Source organism: Anomaloglossus baeobatrachus, chromosome 5 (genome assembly GCF_048569485.1).
Source record: "Anomaloglossus baeobatrachus isolate aAnoBae1 chromosome 5, aAnoBae1.hap1, whole genome shotgun sequence".
NCBI classification, from domain to species: Eukaryota; Metazoa; Chordata; class Amphibia; order Anura; family Aromobatidae; genus Anomaloglossus; species Anomaloglossus baeobatrachus.
Genome location: NC_134357.1, coordinates 469,992,118 through 470,011,998, shown reverse-complemented (window position 1 = coordinate 470,011,998; position 19,881 = coordinate 469,992,118). Strand labels below are relative to the sequence as shown.

Sequence of the window (19,881 nt, the reverse complement as noted above, 5' to 3'; positions counted from 1 at the left end):
ATCGGAGTTCCTCTGATCCTTCTGAGGCCTTTTGTACGAGGAGAATTGGGACCTGCCCGCACCCCGAAAGGACCGAAACCTCGACTGTCCCCTCCTCTGTTGGGGTAATTTTGGTTTGGCCTGGGGTAAGGATGTTTCCTTTCCCTTGGATTGTTTGATGATCTCATCCAGTCTCTCACCAAACGGTCGCCAGAAAATGGCAAACCGGTTAAGGACTTTTTGGAAGCCGAATCTGCCTTCCATTCCCGTAGCCACAAGGCCCTGCGTATTGCCACCGAATTGTCGGCTGCAACCACCGTACGGCTCGCAGAGTCCAGGACAGCATTAATAGCGTAGGACGCAAATGCCGACGTTTGAGAAGTTATGGACGCCACTTGCGGCGCAGACGTACGTGTGAGTGTGTCAATTTGCGCTTGACCCGCTGAGATAGCTTGGAGTGCCCATACGGCTGCGAATGCTGGAGCAAAAGACGCGCCGATAGCCTCATAGATGGATTTCAACCAGAGCTCCATCTGTCTGTCAGTGGCATCCTTGAGCGAAGCTCCATCTTCAACTGCAACTAAGGATCTAGCCGCCAGTCTGGAGATTGGAGGATCCACCTTGGGACACTGAGTCCAGCCCTTGACCACGTCAGGGGGGAAGGGATAACGTGTATCCTTAAGGCGCTTGGAAAAACGCTTATCTGGACAAACTCGGTGTTTCTGGACTGCCTCTCTGAAATCGGAGTGATCCAGAAACATACTCGTTGTACGCTTGGGGAACCTGAAACGGAATTTCTCCTGCTGAGAGGCTGACTCCTCCGCTGGAGGAGCCGAGGGAGAAATATCCAGCATTTGATGTATGGACGCGATAAGATCATTCACTATGGCGTCACCATCAGGAGTATCAAGGTTCAGAGCGGCCTCAGGATCAGAATCCTGATCAGCTACCTCCGCTTCATCATACAGAGAGTCATCCCTCTGAGACCCTGAACAATGTGATGAGGTCGAGGGGATTTCCCAGCGAGCTCGCTTAGGCGGTCTGGGACTGCGGTCCGTGTTAGAGACCTCACCCTGGGATCTATGAGACACCCCGGGGGAACATTGTTGTTCCAACTGAGGGGAACCAGGGGGCAGTGATTCCACAGTGCCCATGGTCTGAGATACCGGTCTGGACTGCAAAGCTTCTAGAATCTTAGCCATAGTCTCAGAAAGTCTGTCAGTAAAAACTGCAAACTCCGTCCCTGTCACCTGGACAGTGTTAGCTGGTTGTTCCCCCTGGGCCCCCCTTAGCAGAGGCTCCGGCTGAGTAAGTGCCACAGGGGCCGAGCAGTGCACACAATGAGGGTCAGTGGAACCTGCCGGTAGCGAGGTTGTACATGCGGCGCAGGCAGCATAGTAAGCCTGTGTTTTGGCACCCCTGCTTCTTGTGGGCGCCATGTTGTTGTCTCCTTTGAGCAACACAACAGGGTATATAGCCAGAAATCAACTGTGCACCATACAGTGTAAAGTATAGCCTGTAAACATATAAACTATAATTACACTTCTGCACAAGTGGGGCCAGCACCTCAGGTGCTGCTTACCGTCCGCTTAAAGCGGTTGTGTGGCCACCAGAATCCCTGCCTGGGTCCCCCAGAGTTTGTCTCCCCTCTGCAGCGTCCGAGGAGCTGACAGGAATGGCTGCCGGCGTCCTGAGGAGAGGAGGGAGCCGTGGGCGTGACCCAGAAAGTGCGGGAACTGGTGCCCCACTGTGCACAGTGAGGGGGGTGGAGTATGCAAAGCATGCTCCAGCCCTCAGTGCTGCCGTGCTGTACAGCGTCCCGCCCTTCCCCTGACTGGCAGGGCTGGGGGCGGGAAGAAAAAGAGACTAGGCCCAAAAGCCGGGGACTCGAGTTATAAGCGCGGCCGCCGTATAAGCGCGGCCGGCGCAGAGTCCCCGGCGCACTAACAGTCCCAGCCGCGCCTCAGTAATAACAATGGCAGCGGCGGTCAGCGCGGTAGTCCCCATACACAAACACACTCAGCGACGCTGCAGTGTATAATGGCACAAACGCGGTCAGCGCCGCGGTCCCCGGTGCACTAGCACACCCAGCAATGCTGGAGTGTTGCTGTGCGCGGTTCCCCACGGGGACACAGAGTACCTCAAAGTAGCAGGGCCATGTCCCTGAACGATACTCGGCTCCTATCCAGCAGGGTCCTCAGGAGCTGTGGATGGAGCACGGTCTCAGTGCCTGGAGACCGTTAGGATCCCACTTCACCCAGAGCCCTAAGGGGGATGGGGAAGGAAAACAGCATGTGGGCTCCAGCCTCCGTACCCGCAATGGATACCTCAACCTTAACAACACCGCCGACAAGAGTGGGGTGAGAAGGGAGCATGCTGGGGGCCCTATATGGGCCCACTTTTCTTCCATCCGACATAGTCAGCAGCTGCTGCTGACTAATCTGTGGAGCTATGCGTGCATGTCTGCCTCCTTCGCACAAAGCAAAAAACTGAGGAGCCCGTGGGGTGTATAGGCAGAAAGGGAGGGGCTTTACACTTTTAGTGTAATACTTTGTGCGGCCTCCGGAGGCATAGCCTATACACCCAATTGTCTGGGTCTCCCAATGGAGCGACAAAGAAAACAAAAACTAAGCAGCAGATGTGATGTAATGGAATGTGATTGGCTGCCATATCCAGGTTATGATTGGTCACAAGAACCTCATCTGTGATTGGCTAATTTTGGATCTGAAGCTGTACAATATTTAGTTGTGCTTTCAATTCCCATATTGTTGCAATAATTTCAGGCAAAACTGCTTCAAAAGCTAAAAATATTACAGGGAGAGAATGCAAAATTATTTTCTGAACAAAACCATATATAATATGTCATATTAGCCTCGAAGATATTCAAAAGAAAACATTTAAAACTTGAAAAATCAATTTATCCTATGCAGGACTTATGAACACCACTGTAGATTTAATCTACCTATTTAAACAGGCATTCAAATGACTGTCAAACGGCAAAGGTTTACCGGTCATATTTTGCAGTGGTCCATGCACCATTTACTAGTCCTCTTCACCACCTGAACATGTGTCCAGAATGTAAAAGGACAAAGTACAATAAAGAGCAGCCATTACCAAAAACACTAATAAGACAGAAAAGAAAAATAAAGCTGCAGCTCTGGCCTGGAGTACAAGTCCTGATGCCATCCAGGATTAGTTGTGGAAAGGTTTTCAATATTTAAGGCTTATCTGTAGTGTACATTATTGATGCGCGGGTTTCCATCCATAGTTACTCCCCCCTCACATGACACCACATTTCCCACAAACAGCAGCTCCAATCTCAGCCACGACATGTTGTAGACTGGAAACCAGACACAAAGCCTTTTATTACACAGAAATGTAAAATATACAATTGTACAGATTATTACATGTAGTAGGCTCATTCTCGTGTTGCACAGAAGTTCGTGGAGACCCCTCGCCGGCCGCTCATCTCTACTGACAGTACGATACCCTGACCGGTCGCTCTGGAGGGGAGGCAAGGGAAGGGGGTAGAGTAGAGTCAGTCAGGGAAGGCACGGGAGGAACGGATTAATTATTGCTCAATAAACAAGTGCCTCCCCCCCCAAAACAGGAGGAATAAAAAAGAGGCAGGAACAGAAAAGCAGCACAAAGCGGCCACATGAATGAGATCTCTACAAAACATGGAGCGGAAGGAAGACTGAGCAACTCCAGTGAGCAGCCATGATCATGCCATGGCGAGAAAGAGGAATCATACTGGAGAACATCAGGGGCTGTGATTATACTGGGGAGAGGAATGTTCAGCGGGATACTCAGAGGCAGTGACTCTCTCTTCCAGCAGGGGGCAGCAGGACAGACAGCCAACATTGGTAGCACCCGACTGTCAGAGCTTTCATGGGGACCTGCTTTATCAAATGTGCAGACATCTCATAACGCTCATAGGGCCGATGCAGTCCTATGTAAGTAAAGCAGAATGGATATCGTTTTGCAACTTTCTAATTGACAGCAAGCAGAGATCTTGAAAACTAAGAAATACAAACTTTCCAAAAGCAGCAGGCTCCTTACAAGATGTCTTCCTGCCTCGTGAACATGACTGGGTCAGTAAAGATTTACCGCACTATTCACTGCACTGAGTGAAGTTTAGATGGAGAATGCCAATTAAATCCTTCGGGAAAAAGGCTCCATAGCGCCTCATGGCTAAAAGTCCTAATACTCCCCTCCTGGCAGAGCAGTCACAGATCACAGGGGGAAGGTTTTCCTTAGTGAAGTCACTTGTCCAGCTCAATCTAAAAGCTGTGGCTGGAGGGAATATACTGTGGAAATGGAGCAGGCGAGGGACGCCCAGATGAACATGTAACATAGCTTAAACCGGTAACATACAAAAACACAAGAATGTCGCTGTATTCACCTGAAGGGGCCAAAACAAAACAAAAAAAAATAAAATATATCCTCAAGTCTAACTAAAAAGTCCTTATCTGACGGCAGCCGGTAATCATCTTGAGACGCACTATACCTATGGCAGTCACAGGGTTAAATACGCAGCTTTTTAGAAGCTCAGAACCAAAAACAAATTAAACAGACTGACCTAAAATAAAAAGAAAAATATACAATAATAAAGGTCTCATCTTCATATATACAAAAAGTGTACATAAAGGGAAGGAGGGGCGAGACGGGCGGAATTCCCGGGGACGCTCCTTACACGCGGCGGGGACCACAGAGCTATTGCATTCTCAATATTTAAAAAAGGAGAAAGAAAATTGAAATTAAAAAATTAAAGATAAAAAACAAAAAAAGTAACATCCTGGGAATTTCAACAGTCGTAAAGTGCAAATCTACTGCACAGCGAGATTAACATGGTCATCCTCCTACGTTACCCAAAGTCACGAGGGTTTCTAGGAATCTACAAACAAATGAAAAGTCGCAGGAATTATGGAGAACGTTCCAGATGCTTTGGGATATAAAAAAAAACAAAAAAAAAAAAAAAACGCAGAACTGCAAAATAAAAAACCCAGAACAATGAAGCGGCCGCAGAGGCTCCTGTGGGAACATCACCGCCAAAGTCATTTGCAGCGGGTTCTCCAGCACAACCGCAGCTCCTGTCATGTCAAGTCCGGACTCCAAGACAGTACATCAGGAGCGAAGAGTCCTTGGTAAGGCTGAAGCAGGAGTACATCCATCCATACAGTCACTCATCATCTAGTTCAGCCTCGGGTGAGGACAGGGCGACGTCAGCAGTATTTCTGAAAAGACAACAGAAAAAAAAGCAGTTAAAAGACGAACTCTATGAACTGATAACAGGCAATAGCAGGAAGATTTCGCCGCAAAATGCTCAGTTTCCCCATTGACTTGCATTATACTCGGGTACTCGAGTTGCGCCCATCTGAGCTCGTTACAAGGACCAAGCAGGATAGTGCTCGCTCATCACTTATCCCAAGGACTGGGGTTCTAAAGAGCCCTGTGTGAATGTAGCAGAGATTGAGCATGTGCATTCCTGCTCCCTTCATTCATTCATATGGGAGTTTCAAAAACCAGCCCACTGCAGTAAATGGTAATCTTCAGTGGTCCCATTAAGATTGCTCACGATTGATCTCCGCTGTTTTCTTGCTCAGGACCGGTGGTCAGTCCCCCGGCAATCAGAAAAATATTCCCCCATCCCATGAATAGACAATTTTAGCCTAAAAGAGGTCTTAAAAAGGGAATCTGTCAGCAGGTTTTTGCCACCTAATCTGAGAGCAGCATAGTGCAAGGGCACAGATCCTGATTCCAGCGATGTGTCACTTACTGGGCTGCTTAATATAGTTTTGATAAAATCAGTAATTAATCAGCAGGAGATTATCATTCGAGAACTACTTTGCATGCGGCCAGGTAGTCCAGCACATTCATGAGCTCTGTATAAGGCTATGTGCGCACGCTGCGTTTTTTTGACGCTGCGTTTTTGGCCGCTAAAAACGCACAAAACCACACCCGCGTAAAAAAATGCATGCGTTTTTACCGCGATTTGGTGAGTTTTTGATCTCTGCGTTTTTCCAATGCATTGCATGGGCGGAAAACGGAGAAAAACGCAGGAAAGAATTGACATGTCCATTTTTTTTTTTTTTTTAAGCTCAAAAACGCAGCAAAAAAACAGTTGTAAAACACCAAAAATCAGCCTAGGTAAAGTATGAATAAACTGGGAATTATATGTAGTAAAGTGGTCTCCAAACATAAGGAAAAAGTACCACCACCCACTTTTTCATACATAAAGATGGATATTCTGATCTATATCAGTACAAACAACCAATTCACAGAAAGATCAGAAAACAAGATTTAATGTAAGAAAATCTTTATTTATCAAAGAATTTAAAAAGAACAAGTAGGGGTGCAAAAACAGAGAGGATACACAAGGTGGCATACCAAAACAGCTGGGAGCAAACAAGTGTGCAGTATCAATTGGAAGCCACGGAATAGCCTTATAAAGAAGTATAGGGGTCACCAGACAGTAACAGCGGATATACCCAGGCACAATCCCAAAACAGCAAAAATATAAAAGGCATCATCCAGTGGCAATCTGTTATTAATCAGTAAGCACATATACTCACAGCAGGTAATGGCGCCAAGTCCCATCCGACGCGCGTTTCAGCGTCAGCCTTCGTCAGGGAGGGGGGCGTGGCGACATACCGGCAGGGTAGACGTATTTATATATGAGACTAACCAATCACAATCCGGGTCAAGAAGGCGGCGCATGCTCGGTGCAGATCGGCGCAACACTCAAGCGGCGGAGACGCGTCACCGTCACCCGGCAACCGAAGTCGCTCCACTATGAGTCACCGCCACACGTGACAGATAGTCACGTGAAGCAGCGACGTCAGAGGGGCGAGCACGGAGCCCAGACGATATAGATACGCCCACAGCGTGAGTGTTGCCCGGAGACCGCGCATGCGCACTAGACCCGGATGGACCAGGACATAGAGTATATTATAAACGGTGCTTATTTCCCAAGGCAGCAAATTTAAATACTGGTCAAAGCAAGAGATAAAGTGCATGTGCATATTAATTAAGAATAAAAGCATATAATCCATGAAAGGTAAAAGGATCTTTTTCAAGGCATGCACATTTAAACAAGTCACGCATATATACATGTGTTCCAATATGCACAAACAAATCTATACGATAGAGCACATATGATATAAATACAATACGTGCCTACATAAAAGTGTGTTCAGACAGACATAGTGTGAGCATTACACAGAATATATAGAAATATATATCAAACCCCAAAAGTAAATATGAAAAAAGATGAATAAAATTTTTTACGTGCATAAAGGCATAAAACCTGATGTAAAAGTTCAAAAGAGCAAAGAGGTGAAACTGTAAAGATATAAAATAGATGGGGGTGCATGTGAGAATGTGTGCATAGAGTGTCAACAATATCATTAGCTGTGTATAGACATATAAAAATATGTCCACACACAATATAGTATATATCGATATCGTGTGATGTGTAATTAAGAAATAAATAAACAAATATATGTGTGAAGATCACTATGCAAATACGTGAATGTGTGACAATACATACAGCCTTGAAAAATAGCCTTTTGAACTTTTACATCAGGTTTTATGCCTTTATGCACGTAAAAAATTTTATTCATCTTTTTTCATATTTACTTTTGGGGTTTGATATATATTTCTATATATTCTGTGTAATGCTCACATTATGTCTGTCTGAACACACTTTTATGTAGGCACGTATTGTATTTATATCATATGTGCTCTATCGTATAGATTTGTTTGTGCATATTGGAACACATGTATATATGCGTGACTTGTTTAAATGTGCATGCCTTGAAAAAGATCCTTTTACCTTTCATGGATTATATGCTTTTATTCTTAATTAATATGCACATGCACTTTATCTCTTGCTTTGACCAGTATTTAAATTTGCTGCCTTGGGAAATAAGCACCGTTTATAATATACTCTATGTCCTGGTCCATCCGGGTCTAGTGCGCATGCGCGGTCTCCGGGCAACACTCACGCTGTGGGCGTATCTATATCGTCTGGGCTCCGTGCTCGCCCCTCTGACGTCGCTGCTTCACGTGACTGTCACGTGTGGCGGTGACTCATAGTGGAGCGACTTCGGTTGCCGGGTGACGGTGACGCGTCTCCGCCGCTTGAGTGTTGCGCCGATCTGCACTGAGCATGCGCCGCCTTCTTGACCCGGATTGTGATTGGTTAGTCTCATATATAAATACGTCTACCCTGCCGGTATGTCGCCACGCCCCCCTCCCTGACGAAGGCTGACGCTGAAACGCGCGTCGGATGGGACTTGGCGCCATTACCTGCTGTGAGTATATGTGCTTACTGATTAATAACTGATTGCCACTGGATGATTCCTTTTATATTTTTGCTGTTTTGGGATTGTGCCTGGGTATATCCGCTGTTACTGTCTGGTGACCCCTATACTTCTTTATAAGGCTATTCCGTGGCTTCCAATTGATACTGCACACTTGTTTGCTCCCAGCTGTTTTGGTATGCCACCTTGTGTATCCTCTGTTTTTGCACCCCTACTTGTTCTTTTTAAATTCTTTGATAAATAAAGATTTTCTTACATTAAATCTTGTTTTCTGATCTTTCTGTGAATTGGTTGTTTTTAAAAAAACAGTTGTGTGCGGACAGCAAAAATGAAAACTCCGACTTTGCTGGGGAAGCAAAATCATGCAGTTTTGAGGCCAAAAACGCACCCGAAAAACGCACAAAAACGCCGCAATAAAAACGCACTGTGCGCACATAGCCTAAGCCCACCAGATTACAGTGTACACAGACCACTGCCAATCAGTGGTGTAAGCGGGGTAAGAGTACGTTCACGCACTGCGTTTGACACTGCGTTTTTTTTGCGGCAAAAACGCATGCATTTTTACAGCATTTTGGTGCATTTTGTGTTGCGTTTTTGCTTAGTGTTTTTATGCGTTTTTTTTTTATCAGTGAACAATCACCCGTGTGGCTAATGGAGTGAGCTTGCTCTCAGGGTTCACGCGTAGGATTTCTTTGGACTGTATTGGAAAAGTCCTATCTCATCGGTGCGCTAGTACCCCGATTTTGGAGCGGGTTGGGGATGACAAGTCTTCACCCCCGTCGGGTAAATTACCAGGTCGGATAAAGCTACCTCCCGGCCTAGGGTCCACCTACCCAGTCGTGCCCTGGTCCCTGCCCGGTGATAGCTCAAGACCGCCGGCCGCCCTCCTCGGCAGTCCGTGCCCCCTGACACGATCCCCTGTGACCAGGGTTTCAGCTCCTACCAGGTCCAGACCAACGTCTGCCACCTAGTACTCAAGAGCCCTGCTCCACCTGTGACCTCTCCTCACGAGTCACTTCCTTCCCCTTCCACTGCCACTTCACTTCTCTCACTTTTCCACTCTCCCCCACCAGCCCCCCCCATGTGTGCGGGCCTATTCCCTTCAGGCCCCCCAATGGTGTGTCTGGTGGGTACAGTGCAAAGGGTTTCTAGGGTTTTGATTGACTCAGCTGTTGGCAACACCAAAGGACCAGGACCCGTAACCAAGGAGGGTGGATACTGTGCAGAACGGCAGATTGCACAATACCCTGTGACAACCTGATAGGCCAGGACGTCACATTCCCCATTGGTTAAATGTAACTCGTCCCCGAGCTACAGGACACTAGAGATTTATTTTTGTTTTGCTTTTAACTATAGAAAAGGGAAAAAGATAACATATTAACACACTTTTATTAAACAGGTTCCATCCCTCACAGGGGAGGCAATGCACTTAAACGTTACTAAAGTTTGGTATTCAAATTGTCTCTCCAGGACAGGAGACAAACTCTAGCACAGCGCCACCTATTGGAAGTAGTGATCCTAAAAGTTAAATGTGGATTTTTAACAATCCTTTACATATAACTTAGGATATATATGCCAGATCAGAATCCCAATTTGCAGACACGGTGTTTCGGGGTGCTTGCCCCGCGTCAGTGCAAAGTATGGGGTGTCTGATCTGGCTCAGGCTCTGGGTCCCATCAACCGGGACGTTGGGACTGGACTGTCGCAGGAAGGGGCTGCAATGGAGTAGGTTGAGCCTCCGTTACCATAGAAACCAGTAGTGGCCCACCATTGGGCAACAAACTCTTACCAAACTTTAGTAACGTTTAAGTGCATTGCCTCCCCTGTGAGGGATGGAACCTGTTTAATAAAAGTGTGCTAATATGTTATCTTTTTCCCTTTTCTATAGTTAAAAGCAAAACAAAAATAAACCTCTGGTGTCCTGTAGCTCGGGAAAAATTGTTGGGGGGGGGGGGGGGAGAAAAAAAAAAAAAAAGGGTCTGATGTCATTTCCTTCTTCAATATGTTCTTCATTCTCCACTAGTGTATGCAGGAGAGCAGACAGCTGCAGAACTACATGGCTCAGCATACTCCATCCAGGACTGTATGCAGGCGTTTTTTGCTCCCCCAAAAAAATGACGTGGGCTTCGCCATATTTTTGTATGCTAGCCAGGTACGGACTACCCCCAACCCCCAAGCTGCCTATTTGTACCCAGCTGAAAAACAAAAATATACGGAAACCCTTTTTTTTTTTTCATTTCATGATGTTCATGAAATAATTAAAAAAAAAAAAAAAAAATTGATGTGGGCTTCGCCCAATTTTTGAGTCCAGCCAGGTACAAACTAGGCAGCTGGGGATTGTAATCTGCAGTGCAGGGTGCACAAGCTTGCCCCCCCCCCCCCCCCTGCTGCAAATTGCAGTCCACAGCCACCCTAGAAAATGGCGCTTTCATAGAAGCGCCATCTTCTGGTGCTGTATCCAACTCTTCCAGCTGCTCTGATGCCAGGTGGCTCGCTGGGTAATAATGGGGTTAGGGCTGGCTGTATATTATCAGCTGGCCCTAAGCCCGAAATTCATGGTGTCATGCCAATATTAGACATGGCCACAATGAATTTCTAGTAAAGATTTATAAAAAAAAAAAAAAAAAAAAAAAACACCACACACAGAAAAATATATTTTTATTAGAAATAAAACACAACACAATTAGTGACTCCAATTTTATTGAAATAAAGACCCCACCCCCCCTACGCAGTAATCCTGGGCGCAAGGGTCCCGCACTGTCCAATCCGGATCCAAAATCACCTGATCGGTTTGCTGGAAGGCAAAGCGATCAGATGATGTGTCAGGTTGAAGGCCTGAATCACATGACACATCAGCTGATTGTATAGACTGCTTTTATACAATTAGCTGATGCATCAGAGAAAGAAAAAAAAAACAAAACACACCACTTCACACGTCCGTGCTGACTCCCGTCCGATCGTTGCAGGAGCTGCCTGTTATCAGTGATGCGGTCTCCTGATGGCATCATCTGATAGTTTAAGCCGGCCGGGTGATTAAAAAGCCGGCGTCACCGCAAGACTTACCATCAGCTGATGCATCAGGTGATCACCACCAGGTCCTGCAGCCATCGGACGTGCCTGGGAGTCGGCACACAGCCGGAGCGGGGGTGGCAGTACCGGGAAGAGGAGCTGGGAGCGGACATAGCACCAGGAGTCTGCAGACAGGTGAGTATGACTTTTTTTTTTACTACTGTTCACGTTTGATTTCGCAGCCGCTTCCACCTCCTGCCCGTACATGACGCCGCACAGGAGCGGACATGGCGCCGGACGGGAGGTGGAAGCAGCGGTGGCGGTACCGGGAGGATTCACGCTTCTGTGTTTACTAACAGAAGGAATCCTCTTCCTGTACATGTCACTTTACTACCCACCCCTTGCATTTATAGCTGCGTTTTTAGTCATAGAAACACACTAAAAAAACACAGCTGTATTTGCAATTTGCGTTTTTCATTGCGTTTTTTAACATCTCATTGAACTCAATGGGTGGAAAACGTAGTGAAAAACGCAAAAATAATTGACATGCTCCGTTTTGTGAGCACCACAAAAACGTAGCTAACCCCCCCCCCCAAAGAAACGCTGTGTGCAGACAGCAAAAATGAAGACTCAGACTTTGCTGGGGAAGTAAAGTCATGCAGTTTTTAGAGCAAAAACGCACCCGAAAAACGACGCCAAAAACGCACTGTGCGCACATAGCCTTACAGAGCTCCACCTTCAAATAACTGCAGAAAAAACATTGATTTTATCTAAAGGACAGCAAACAGCCCAATAAGTGATACAACACTGGAATCAGGGTCTCAATCTACATTATGCTGCTCTCAGATGGGATGGCAAAAACCTGGTGACAGAGTCCCTTTAGGTTTTTGAGTGTTACTTAGCGCTGCTAGTGTTATATGAAAGCACCATATCTCCATTGAACAATAATCTACCCCTAGTGGCGGCTCTATGCCTCTGCAAGGGATTTAAAACAGACTACATGTATTAGCTTGTGGCGGTTGTTAAAGCACTCCCATTAATATTTTGCTTTCATTAAATGTGAATGATGTGTAGTGTGAGTATTAATATATTCACCTACTGCCACCTTGTCCAGAATCCAGCGACGTTCTGCTCCTGTACTATGTGACTTAACCCCTCTGCAGACTCGCCAGGTCACTATGTGACCCAGAAATGTTTTTTACAATGTAAGTCTATGTAGCATCTAAAGGCGGCTCCATAGACTTACATAATAAAAGAGACTTACTGCTCACGCATAGAGCATAGCGCGAGCCAGATAGTTGGAACTGTGGTAAATGTCACGGATAAGAGGAATGAGTCTGGATCCCGAAGAGCACTGGTAGGGGGGTATTTAATGCACTCACACTACACACATTTAATGAGAAAAAATATTAGCGGGAGTGCTTCTCTAATCACAAGATGAAGTTGGGGGAACTAAATGGAGGAGGGGGCACAAGCCTGACTCTGTTCTCATGTCCTCTGATATCTGCATTATTTTCTAAATGACGTCAAAAAACAAGGACAGCGTATACTGAAGGCTGCAGAGAGGAGGGTCACCTGATCCGGTCCCATCGGCATCCCAGACATTGGTAAAGTGTTCATCTGCATCTGGCTCATGTGACTGCCATTACTGTTCATGTGCATCATGTTGTATGTGGCGGGGCTGGCCTGGTGCCCGTACTGCTGGGGGAAAGAGCTGCAGAAAAACAAATCAAAATTAACAAGAAAAATATCACTATTTATGTGCAATCACAGATGTATCTTCAATTCTGCACACATCCTGAGCTGCAGTCACAATTCTGCTGGTTAATAACAGATACCACCTTATCGGAGTTTACGAACGACTGTCACTTTTTTGCATCTACTTATAAAGTGGAGAACTGATGCTGAACAGGCAGGGGGAGGTAGAAATGTGAGATCCTACACATGGAGATTGAGTTAGGAGGACAGAATTAGGATTACAGCTCTGAATTTGACTTGAAAGATGATTTGCATAGTTACTGATATGGAGATAATGTTTAGATGTGTGAGAAAAGTATCAATGTGATACCACCATCTTACACAAAATACCCCAATACTTGTGGGGTCAATGAGATTTCCTCACTTTAAAGTGTCAGAGAAAAGATTATGGCAATTAGATCCAAAACCTACCTGGGCCTCGCCATGGCTCCTGACGGCCAACCCTTAATGTCTGGGGACTGGTACAATTGTGTGCTCTGAGAGTGCGGGTTTTGAGAAGGAGCCATTCTTGATGCCATCATGGGGTTGGGGGGACTGGAGACTCTTCCAAACGTGGGATCAGCCTGCTGATTCATCCCTTCAATGACACAGCAGCACAATGGGCACAATGCAGGGATATTAACCCCCCTAGAAGGGGTCAGTGCAACATGTCCTTAATATTTATCTTCACATATGGCTTACCGTAACTAGGTGGGTAAGGAAACTGCTGAGGAGGAGCTTGAGGCATGGGAGGACCACCCAGAGGATTCTCCATACCGCCAGTGGCGGTGACATTGGGGGGAGGACTGAACCCCTGAGACTGTCCTTGCTGCTGCTGGATGATCATGGCCATTCGCTGCTGGCGAATTTGATGACTGATCAGTTCCCGATTCCGCTGGGCGACCATCTGAGCATTCAGAAATCCTTGCTGCAAAAAGATGAAGAAAATCACGGAAACTGCACTTGACAGTGGTACTTCAATTGACTATGTGCAAATTCCCAGACTGACACCATATTAGATAGAACAGCCTTGCAAATGCGAGACTGATGGGTTTGTGATGATTGGATATAACTTTCCGCATGTTGCAGATGAAGTAACTGTGTCCTCACCTGGGATGCTACTGGCGTCTGCATCACCGGCCTCATGACCCCCGCACCACCAGGGTTCATACTCTCCACTTTCATCTCTAATGCTTGTCTGCTTTGGTTCAGGAACTGAAAACACAAAATGCATTAGTGGCTCATCCTTTACTATAGAGCAGGACACGCCAGTATCTTCCAGCCATACACACTATAGCAGTGGCAGCAGAAACACCCCAAGGATCCCAATTATTTGGGAACAGTACAGAGATTCTCTATACTTGTTAAACATTGTAAAAATCTAACAAGGTGGAGAAGATCTTCAAACAAAAAGGAGACGATGAGGACACTGACTGTGTACAGGTCATCGGTCTGACTCCCCAAGTGATTGTAACATCAGGGGACGGGGCGCTCCTACCTGCTGGCCTTGGAGCCTCTGCTGGAGTTGCATCCTCAGCTGTTTGGGGATGTTTGTCCGGGGTCTCATGAGATTAGCCCTTGGGTGCATTCCCTGTAGGGGGAAATTGCCTTGTTGTTGCCCCATTTGCCCCATCATTGAATTGAATGGAGCGTGCTGCCCCTGCATGGTACTGAAGCCTCCAGCTTGCATCGTGGACCCTTGACCCGGATAAGGCTGCCCGTACATAGGAGGCTTCTGGTCTATCAGCACCGGGGAGTCTTGCGGCTGGAAAGCATCTGGTTGGGGCTCTAAAGCCTGGCCCTGCAAAGACAGAACAACTGAGTATGAGCCTCTTCACATTGTCTTGTGCATCCACCACCTTCATATAATTGACATATACGCACCTGATTTACAAGCTCAGGGATTCCTAGTGCCCGGTCTATTTCTTCCAGCCCATTGGGGTCGGTGTTGCTCAGGAGGGTGTGTAGCTGGTCCAGTAAGGCAATCTCATCCGTCTGCCCTTCTACAGTTGATGGAGGACACAGGAGATCATCCAAGGTATTCCGGCCAAGCTGCCTACAAGATTGAAAGAGAGAAGACAGTCAACTGAGGCAGAGATACAATGTAAAAGGGCAGGTCGCCACTATTTTTATGGGTATGTGCATTAGCAGGACGCCAAGGTCTGCTCCCACCTGTTCTGAGGTCCATTAGGCCCCTGCTCCATTGACATCATGCTTTCCGGCCAGGATCCTCCAGGGTTAGAAGTAGCTTGTCCATACGGGTTGGAACCCATCGCCATCCCCAGTTCAGTAGGTCCTAGAATATAATGTACAAAGTCCAAGTATTAAAGAAACAGTGAGAATCCCAGGTAAGGCATCAGACCCCACAATGTCACAAATGTGCTCCATGGACAAGAGAACACTGCACCTCGGTCTTAAGTCTAATTAGGGCGATCAAATTTGTATTTTTTATGCCTCAGGAGATGGGAGGGATGGAAACTGCATCCACCCCCATCATACAGAGGAGGAATCACAACTTGTCTGCAGGAATGTGTTCCAGCAGTCTTTGTGAACCCATCCAGAGAAGCCAAAACTCACTCATTGCCATCATCTGCTGTGGCAACACCGGCCGGCTCGCCGGAATACTGCTGGACCGCGCCTGAAGCCCCGCCATGTTCCCGCTCATTGCTGGCCTAGGCATGGATGCGTTGTACTCTGGCCCCTGCCTCCCAACTGGTCCAGTGCTGGAGGGTTCCATATGGCTGACTGCAGAGTTCTGCATTGCCCACTCCCCTGCCGGGTGCTGCCCCATACTCCTGCTGGGACCGTTACCTAAAAGTACAGAGATATAACATCTCAGAGACTTGAATTATTAGCCCACCATACACGGCCAGTGTAACCAGCTTCATACCCATCAGCCCAAAGCCGTCCTGTCCATCCATCATTCGCGGACTTCCCATCATACTCTGCTTTGGCATCATTGGAAAGTTGCTGACATTCCTGACCGGTGGGGTGGCATTCCCTGGAATTGTGCTGTCCAGTGACATTGCCCGATTAAATGGAGGCCGAGTGACCTGTACATTCTGTGGACTCCTCATACCTAAAAAGTACATGGCGAAATCAGCTAAAACAAGAAAAACAGAAACAATGTACAATGCAGATTACAGTAAGTGTCCCTCTAGATGCAGCAATTGGAAAGAAGGGAATTTTTTTGTTACTTACCGTAAATTCCTTTTCTTCTAGCTCCTATTGGGAGACCCAGACGATTGGGTGTATAGCACTGCCTCCGGAGGCCACACAAAGCAATTACACTAAAAAGTGTAAGGCCCCTCCCCTTCTGGCTATACACCCCCAGTGGGATCACTGGCTCACCAGTTTTAGTGCAAAAGCAAGAAGGAGGAAAGCCAATAACTGGTTTAAACAAATTCACTCCGACGTAACGTCGGAGAACTGAAAACCATTCAACATGAACAACATGTGTACCCGAAAAACAACCAAAAATCCCGAAGGACAACAGGGCGGGTGCTGGGTCTCCCAATAGGAGCTAGAAGAAAAGGAATTTACGGTAAGTAACAAAATTCCCTTCTTCTTCGGCGCTCCATTGGGAGACCCAGACGATTGGGACGTCCAAAAGCTGTCCCTGGGTGGGTAAAGAAATACCTCATGTTAGAGCTGCAAAGATAGCCCTCCCCTACGGGGAGGCAACTGCCGCCTGCAGGACTCTTCTACCTAGGCTGGCGTCCGCCGAAGCATAGGTATGCACCTGATAATGTTTGGTGAAAGTGTGCAGACTCGACCAGGTAGCTGCCTGGCACACCTGTTGAGCCGTAGCCTGGTGTCGTAGTGCCCAGGACGCACCCACGGCTCTGGTAGAATGGGCCTTCAGCCCTGATGGAACCGGAAGCCCAGCAGAACGGTAGGCTTCAAGAATTGGTTCTTTGATCCATCGAGCCAGGGTGGCCTTGGAAGCCTGCGACCCTTTGCGCTTACCAGCGACAAGGACAAAGAGTGCATCCGAACGGAACAGGGGCGCCGTGCGGGAAATGTAGATTCTGAGTGCTCTCACCAGATCTAACAAATGTAAATCCTTCTCATAGCGATGAACTGCATGAGGACAAAAAGAAGGCAAAGAGATATCCTGATTAAGATGAAAAGAGGATACCACCTTCGGGAGAAACTCCTGAATGGGTCGCAGCACTACCTTGTCCTGGTGGAAGACCAGGAAGGGAGCCTTGGATGACAGCGCTGCTAGCTCAGACACTCTCCGAAGAGATGTGATCGCTACCAAAAAAGCCACTTTCTGTGATAGTCTAGAAAGTGAAACCTCCCTCAGAGGCTCGAAGGGCGGCTTCTGGAGGGCAACCAGTACCCTGTTCAGATCCCATGGATCTAACGGCCGCTTGTACGGGGGTACGATATGACAAACCCCCTGCAGGAACGTGCGTACCTTAGAAAGTCGTGCTAGACGCTTCTGAAAAAAGACGGATAGCGCCGAGACTTGCCCTTTAAGGGAGCCGAGCGACAAACCTTTTTCTAACCCAGATTGCAGGAAAGAAAGAAAAGTAGGCAATGCAAATGGCCAGGGAGACACTCCCTGAGCAGAGCACCAGGATAAGAATATCCTCCACGTTCTGTGGTAGATCTTAGCGGACGTGGGCTTCCTAGCCTGTCTCATGGTGGCAACGACCCCTTGGGATAATCCTGAAGACGCTAGGATCCAGGGCTCAATGGCCACACAGTCAGGTTCAGGGCCGCAGAATTCCGATGGAAAAACGGCCCTTGGGACAGCAAGTCTGGTCGGTCTGGTAGTGCCCACGGTTGGCCGACCGTGAGATGCCACAGATCCGGATACCACGCCCTTCGTGGCCAGTCTGGGGCGACGAGTATGACGCGGCTGCAGTCGGATCTGATCTTGCGTAGCACCCTGGGCAAGAGTGCCAGAGGTGGAAACACATAAGGGAGCCGGAACTGCGACCAATCTTGCACTAAGGCGTCTGCCGCCAGAGCTCTGTGATCGCGAGACCGTGCCATGAAGGTTGGGACCTTGTTGTTGTGCCGGGACGCCATTAAGTCGACGTCCGGCCTTCCCCAGCGGCGACAGATTTCCTGAAACACGTCCGGGTGAAGGGACCATTCCCCTGCGTCCATGCCCTGGCGACTGAGGAAGTCTGCTTCCCAGTTTTCTACGCCGGGGATGTGAACTGCGGATATGGTGGAGGCCGTGGCTTCCACCCACATCAGAATCCGCCGGACTTCCTGGAAGGCTTGCCGACTGCGTGTCCCCCCTTGGTGGTTGATGTATGCCACCGCTGTGGAGTTGTCCGACTGAATTCGGATCTGCCTTCCTTCCAGCCACTGCTGGAAGGCTAGTAGGGCAAGATACACTGCTCTGATTTCCAGAACATTGATCTGAAGGGTGGACTCCTGCTGGGTCCACGTACCCTGAGCCCTGTGATGGAGAAAAACTGCTCCCCACCCTGACAGACTCGCGTCTGTCGTGACCACCGCCCAGGACGGTGGTAGGAAAGATCTTCCCTGTGATAATGAGGTGGGAAGAAGCCACCACTGCAGAGAGTCCTTGGCCGTCTGGGAAAGGGAGACTTTCCTGTCCAGGGATGTTGACTTCCCGTCCCATTGGCGGAGAATGTCCCATTGAAGTGGGCGCAGATGAAACTGCGCAAACGGAACCGCCTCCATTGCCGCCACCATCTTCCCGAGGAAGTGCATGAGGCGTCTTAAGGAGTGCGACTGACTTTGAAGGAGAGCCTGCACCCCCGTCTGTAGTGACCGCTGCTTGTCCAGCGGAAGTTTCACTATCGCTGAGAGAGTATGAAACTCCATGCCAAGATACGTCAGTGATTGGGTCGGTAACAGATTTGACTTTGAGAAGTTGATGATCCACCCGAACGTCTGGAGAGTCTCCAGTGCAACGTTCAGGCTGAGTTGGCATGCCTCCTGAGAGGGTGCCTTGACAAGTAGATCGTCCAAGTAAGGGATCACAGAGTGTCCCTGAGAGTGCAAGACTGCTACCACTGCCGCCATGACCTTGGTGAACACCCGTGGGGCTGTCGCCAGACCAAATGGCAGAGCTACGAACTGAAGATGGTCGTCTCCTATCACGAAGCGTAGAAAGCGTTGGTGCTCTGTAGCAATCGGCACGTGGAGATAAGCATCTTTGATGTCTATTGATGCTATGAAATCTCCTTGAGACATTGAGGCAATGACTGAGCGGAGGGATTCCATCCGAAACCGCCTGGCGTTCACATGCTTGTTGAGCAGTTTTAGGTCCAGAACAGGACGGAATGAGCCGTCCTTTTTTGGCACCACAAAGAGATTGGAGTAAAAACCTTGTCCTTGTTCCCGAAGAGGAACAGGGACCACCACTCCTTCTGCTCTTAGAGAATGCACCGCCTGCAGAAGGGCATCTGCTCGGTCGGGATGTGGGGAAGTTCTGAAGAACCGAGGCGGAGGACGAGAACTGAACTCTATCCTGTACCCGTGAGACAAAATGTCTGTTACCCACTGGTCTTTGACCTGTGGCAGCCAAATGTCGCAAAAGCGGGAGAGCCTGCCACCGACCGAGGATGCGGAGGGAGGCGGCCGAAAGTCATGAGGCAGCCGCCTTGGAAGCAGTACCTCCGGCTGCTTTCTTGGGGCGTGAGTGAGCCCGCCAGGAATCAGAGCTCCTTTGCTCTTTCTGAGTCCCTTTGGACGAGGAGAATTGGGACTTGCCCGAGCCTCGAAAGGACCGAAACTTTGACTGCCACTTCCTCTGTTGAGGTTTGCTTGATCTGGGCTGGGGTAAGGAAGAGTCCTTACCTTTGGACTGTTTAATGATTTCCGCCAATTG

The 19,881-nt window shown here is 48.1% G+C and overlaps 1 protein-coding gene across 4 annotated transcripts in view; it reads right to left on the bottom strand.

Moving 5' to 3' along the window:
- Nucleotides 1–3,325: 3,325 nt before the first annotated feature.
- NCOA3 (nuclear receptor coactivator 3) overlaps nucleotides 3,326–19,881 on the bottom strand; it is a 71,181-nt gene continuing 54,625 nt past the window's right edge. For all 4 annotated transcript variants that reach the window (XM_075350633.1, XM_075350631.1, XM_075350632.1 and 1 more), the window contains 10 exons: nucleotides 15,943–16,131; nucleotides 15,630–15,863; nucleotides 15,225–15,348; nucleotides 14,937–15,108; nucleotides 14,551–14,853; nucleotides 14,163–14,267; nucleotides 13,755–13,980; nucleotides 13,485–13,650; nucleotides 12,891–13,029; nucleotides 3,326–5,216 (listed from right to left, as the gene is read on the bottom strand). In XM_075350633.1, coding sequence (XP_075206748.1) covers nucleotides 5,205–5,216; nucleotides 12,891–13,029; nucleotides 13,485–13,650; nucleotides 13,755–13,980; nucleotides 14,163–14,267; nucleotides 14,551–14,853; nucleotides 14,937–15,108; nucleotides 15,225–15,348; nucleotides 15,630–15,863; nucleotides 15,943–16,131 — 1,670 coding nt within the window. In that variant the 3' untranslated portion in view covers nucleotides 3,326–5,204. The remainder of the gene's footprint in view (nucleotides 5,217–12,890; nucleotides 13,030–13,484; nucleotides 13,651–13,754; nucleotides 13,981–14,162; nucleotides 14,268–14,550; nucleotides 14,854–14,936; nucleotides 15,109–15,224; nucleotides 15,349–15,629; nucleotides 15,864–15,942; nucleotides 16,132–19,881) is intronic.